Raw genomic sequence first — 5,310 nt, 5'->3', positions numbered from 1 at the left:
GTTATTGCATTATTTACAACAATGGGAGATATGACGTTAAATAAATATACCGCCCATCGCATTTCCAGTGTCGTCGCATCATTAACAATGTAAAGAATAGTAAATATCCAACAGGAAAACATAAGTTGGGGTGTTGTGCTGACCGACTACTCTGTTCTAGTATTGGCTGTTATTTAGTGTATTTACATTTTAGTCCACCAATCACGGTTAAATAAGGGATTTCTGGACGTATGCAATGTGTGCGACACCACGACCAAGCAAGCTATAGGGTTCCTGCAAGGGACTGCCTCTAATAGGGCCCCTGGGGTTACCGCCGCCTCTGGGAGGGCCCCTGGGAGCTCTGCCAACCCTGGGAGGGCCCCGGCGGGCGCCACTGCACCCATCAGGGCCCTGGGGGCACCACAGCCCCTGAAAGAGGCTCTGGGGTTGCCACAGCCCCTGTCAGGGCACTCCGGGGGCTTCCCTACCTTTGGGAGGGCCCCTGGGAACGCTGCTGTCCATCAGAGGGTCCCGGAGGGCACCGCCGCTCCTGGGAGGACCCTTAGGGCACCACAGCTTCTGTAAGAGGTCCTGGGGGTGCTACAGACTCTGGCAAGGTCCCTCGGGTATCCGCTACCTTTGTGAAAGCCCCTGGGGGCGCCGCTGCCCCTGCAAGAGCATCTAGGGGTGCCACTGCCAATGGGAGGGCCCCTGGGGGCGCCACCGTTCTTGGCAGAGCCCCTGATTTCACCGCCTCCCCTAATGTGGACCTTTGGGGACGCTGCCTCCATTGGAAGGGACCCTAGGGATCCGCCACCCTCGTAGGGGCCCCTAACAGCGCCTCGGCATCTGTGAGGGTCCTTGGAGGCTGCGTGACCCTTGGGAGGGCACCTGAGAGCACTGCCGACCCTGGGAGGGCCCCCTGGGAGCGCCACAGCCCCCCACAGACCCCTTCGGGGCGCTACTGCTCCTGAGAGGTCCACTGAGTGCGCCGTCGCTCCTGCCAGTGCCACTTGGTGTGCCGCACCTGGTAGGGCAAATGGGAGCGCTTCCCCTGTAGGGCCTCTGGGGGCAGTTGTTTTTGCACTGTTTAGAACAATGGGAGATATAACGTTAAATAAATACACCGCCCATTGCATTTCCAGTATCATCGCATCATGAGCAATGTAAAGGAGAATACATATCCAATAGGAAAACATAAGTTGGGGTGTTGTGCTGACTGACAGCTCTGTTCTCCTATTGGCTGTTATTTGGTGTATTTACATTTTAGTCCACCAATCACAGTTAAGTAAGGGATTGCTGGACATATGCAATATGTGCCACATGGTGCGCCGCACCTGGTAGGGCAAATGGGAGTGCTTCCCCTGTAGGGCCCCTGGGGGCAGTAGTTTTTGCACTGCTTAGAACACTGGGAGATATGACGTTAAATAAATACACCGCCCATCGCTTTTCCAGTATCATCGCATCATGAACAATGTAAAGGAGAATAAATATCGAACAGGAAAACATAAGTTGGTTTGTTGTGCTGACTGACTGCTCTGTTCTCCTATTGGCTGTTATTTGGTGTATTTTACATTTTAGTCCACCAATCACAGTTAAGTAAGGGATTGCTGGACATATGCAATATGTTCGATACCACAACCAAGCAATCTATAGGGATCCAGAAAGGCAACGGGTCTAATAGGGCCCCTGGGATCGCCTCCCCCTCAAGGAGGGTCCCAGGAGTATCGCCAACCATGGGAGGGCCTCAGGGGGCGCTGCCCCTCCTGGCAGGGCCCTGGGGATGCCAAAGTCACTGGTAGACGCCTTGGGGGTGCCCCAGCTCCCGGCAGAGCCCCTGGGGCTCTGCCACCTTCCTTCGGGAGCACCCCTGTGAACGCCGCCACTCCTGGGACGGTTTCAGTGGGCACTGCAGCCCCTTGGATGTCCCTGGAGGTGCCACTGCCCCTGGGATGGTCTTTGGGGGCACCACCGCCCCTGGCAGGGCCCCTGGGGTCGCTGCCTCCCTTAAGGATGGACCCTGGGGACGCTGCCTCCCTTGGGAGGGCCCTAGGGGCGCCGCCGTTCTTGTAAGTGTCTCTCTTGGTGCCTCAGCATTGGGAGGGCCCCTTGGGGCGTCGCCGCCCTTGGGAGGTGCCTCTGTGAGCGCCGCCGACCCTGGGAGGGCTTTGTGGCAGCACCACCACTCCTGGGAAGGACCCTGGGGCTGCCACCGCCCTTACAAGCACCCCTGGGAGCACTACAGCTCCTGGGAGGCCCCTGAGGACGCTGCTGCTCCTGAGAGGTCTTCGGGGAGAGTTGCCACCCCTAAGGATGGCCCCTGGGGGCGCCACAGCCACTGAAAGGACCACTGGGTGCCCCATCGCTCATGTAAGGGACCCTTGGGACGCTGCACTTGATAAGGCTAATGGGAGGGCACCAGGGAGCACTACCCCTGTACGACCCCTGTGGTAGTTGGTTTTGCACTATTTACAACAATGTGAGATATGACGTTAAATATATACACCGCCCATCGCATTTCCAGTCTCATCGCATCATGAACAATGTAAAGGAGAATACATATCCAACAGGAAAACATAAGTTGGGGTGTTGTGCTGACTGACAGCTCTGTTCTCCTATTGGCTGTTATTTGGTCTATTTACATTTTAGTCCACCAATCACAGTTAAGTAAGGGATTGCTGGACATATGCAATATGTGCCACTTGGTGTGCCGCACCTGGTAGGGCAAATGGGAGAGCTTCCCCTGTAGGGCCCCTGGGATCAGTAGTTTTTGCACTTTTTAGAACACTGGGAGATATGACGTTAAATATATACACCGCCCATTGCATTTCCAGTATCATTGCATCATGAACAATGTAAAGGAGAATACATATCCAACAGGAAAACATAAGTTGGGGTGTTGTGCTGACTGACAGCTCTGTTCTCCTATTGGCTGTTATTTGGTGTATTTACATTTTAGTCCACCAATCACAGTTAAGTAAGGGATTGCTGGAAATATGCAATATGTGCCACTTGGTGCGCCGCACCTGGTAGGGCAAATGGGAGTGCTTCCCCTGTAGGGCCCCTGGGGGCAGTAGTTTTTGCACTGCTTAGAACACTGGGCGATATGACGTTAAATAAATACACCGCCCATCGCTTTTCCAGTATCATTGCATCATGAACAATGTAAAGGAGAATAAATATCCAACAGGAAAACATAAGTTCGGGTGCTGTGCTGACTGACTGCTCTGTTCTCCTATTGGCTGTTATTTGGTGTATTTACATTTTAGTCCACCAATCACAGTTAAGTAAGGGATTGCTGGACATATGCAATATGTTCGATACCACAACCAAGCAATCTATAGGGATCCAGAAAGGCGACGGCTCTAATAGGGCCCCTGGGATCGCCACCAACTCAAGGAGGGTCCCAGGAGTATTGCCAACCATGGGAGGGCCTCAGGGGGTGCTGCCCCTCCTTGCAGGGCCCTGGGGATGCCAAAGTCGCTGGTAGACGCCTTGGGGGTGCCCCAGCTCCCGGCAGAGCCCCTGGGGCTCTGCCACCTTCCTTCGGGAACACCCCTGTGAACGCCGCCACTCCTGGGAGGGTTCCAGTGGGTGCTGCAGCCCCTTGGATGTCCCTGGAGGTGCCACTGCCCCTGGGATGGTCTTTGGGGGCACCACCGCCCCTGGCAGGGCCCCTGGGGTCGCTGCCTCCCTTAAGGATGGTCCCTGGGGACGCTGGCTCCTTTGGGAGGGCCCTAGGGGCGCCGCCGTTCCTGTAAGGGCCTCTCTTGGTGCCTCAGCATTGGGAGGGCCCCTTGGGGCGTCGCCGCCCTTGGGAGATGCCTCTGTGAGCGCCGACGACCCTGGGAGGGCTTTGTGGCAGCACCACCATTCCTGGGAAGGACCCTGGGGCTGCCACCGCCCTTACAAGCACCCCTGGGAGCACTACAGCTCCTGGCAGGCCCCTGAGGACGCTGCTGCTCCTGAGAGGTCTTCGGGGAGAGTTGCCACCCCTAAGGATGGCCCCTGGGGGCGCCACAGCAACTGAAAGGACCACTGGGTGCCCCATCGCTCATGTAAGGGACCCTTGGGACGCTGCACTTGATAAGGCTAATGGGAGGGCACCAGGGAGCACTACCCCTGTACGACCCCTGTGGTAGTTGGTTTTGCACTATTTACAACAATGTGAGATATGACGTTAAATATATACACCGCCCATCGCATTTCCAGTATCATCGCATCATGAACAATGTAAAGGAGAATACATATCCAACAGGAAAACATAAGTTGGGGTGTTGTGCTGACTGACAGCTCTGTTCTATTGGCTGTTATTTGGTGTATTTACATTTTAGTCCACCAATCACAGTTAAGTAAGGGATTGCTGGACATATGCAATATGTGCCACTTGGTGCGCCGCACCTGGTAGGGCAAATGGGAGTGCTTCCCCTGTAGGGCCCCTGGGATCAGTAGTTTTTGCACTGTTTTGAACACTGGGAGATATGACGTTAAATAAATACACCGCCCATTGCATTTCCAGTATCATCGCATCATGAACAATGTAAAGGAGAATACATATCCAACAGGAAAACATAAGTTGGGGTGTTGTGCTGACTGACAGCTCTGTTCTCCTATTGGCTGTTATTTGGTGTATTTACATTTTAGTCCACCAATCACAGTTAAGTAAGGGATTGCTGGACATATGCAATATGTGCCACTTGGTGCGCCGCACCTGGTAGGGCAAATGGGAGTGCTTCCCCTGTAGGGCCCCTGGGATCAGTAGTTTTTGCACTTTTTAGAACACTGGGAGATATGATGTCAAAATAAATACACCGCCCATTGCATTTCCAGTATCATCGCATCATGAACAATGTAAAGGAGAATACATATCCAACAGGAAAACATAAGATGGGGTGTTGTGTTGACTGACAGCTCTGTTCTCCTATTGGCTGTTATTTGGTATATTTACATTTTAGTCCACCAATCACAGTTAAGTAAGGGATTGCTGGACATATGCAATATGTGCCACTTGGTGCGCTGCACCTGGTAGGGCAAATGGGAGTGCTTCCCCTGTAGGGCCCCTGGGATCAGTAGTTTTTGCACTGTTTAGAACACTGGGAGATATGACGTTAAATAAATACACCGCCCATTGCATTTCCAGTATCATCGCATCATGAACAATGTAAAGGAGAATACATATCCAACAGGAAAACATAAGTTGGGGTGTTGTGCTGACTGACAGCTCTGTTCTCCTATTGGCTGTTATTTGGTGTATTTACATTTTAGTCCACCAATCACAGTTAAGTAAGGGATTGCTGGACATATGCAATATGTGGCACTTGGTGCGCCGCA

The 5,310-nt window shown here is 53.3% G+C and overlaps 1 protein-coding gene across 1 annotated transcript; it reads right to left on the bottom strand.

The window, feature by feature from the left end:
• Positions 1–500: 500 nt before the first annotated feature.
• Positions 501–2,342, bottom strand: LOC121858460 (collagen alpha-1(I) chain-like). The gene is made up of 3 exons (XM_042354906.1): positions 2,202–2,342; positions 1,786–2,045; positions 501–1,065 (listed from the first exon to the last, which is right to left on the bottom strand). The coding sequence occupies exons 1-3, from the start codon at positions 2,340–2,342 to the stop codon at positions 501–503; spliced, it is 966 nt and encodes a 321-aa protein (XP_042210840.1).
• Between the last annotated feature and the right edge of the window lie 2,968 nt (positions 2,343–5,310).

This window comes from Homarus americanus, unplaced genomic scaffold (assembly GCF_018991925.1).
Source record: "Homarus americanus isolate GMGI-L3 unplaced genomic scaffold, GMGI_Hamer_2.0 scaffold57980, whole genome shotgun sequence".
NCBI lineage: Eukaryota > Metazoa > Arthropoda > Malacostraca > Decapoda > Nephropidae > Homarus > Homarus americanus.
Note: the sequence above shows the minus strand (reverse complement) of the source record. Positions and strands in the feature narration are given on the sequence as shown.

Coding starts and splice junctions, on each gene's coding strand:
- LOC121858460 (XM_042354906.1), bottom strand. CDS start 2,342: ATGGGGCACCCAGTGGTCCTTTCAGTGGCTGTGGCGCCCCCAGGGGCC. Junction 2,046..2,201: donor TAGTGCTCCCAGGGGTGCTT/GTAAGGGCGGTG, acceptor GACACTTACAAG/AACGGCGGCGCCCCTAGGGC. Junction 1,066..1,785: donor GGAGCTGGGGCACCCCCAAG/GCGTCTACCAGT, acceptor TGTTCTAAACAG/TGCAAAAACAACTGCCCCCA.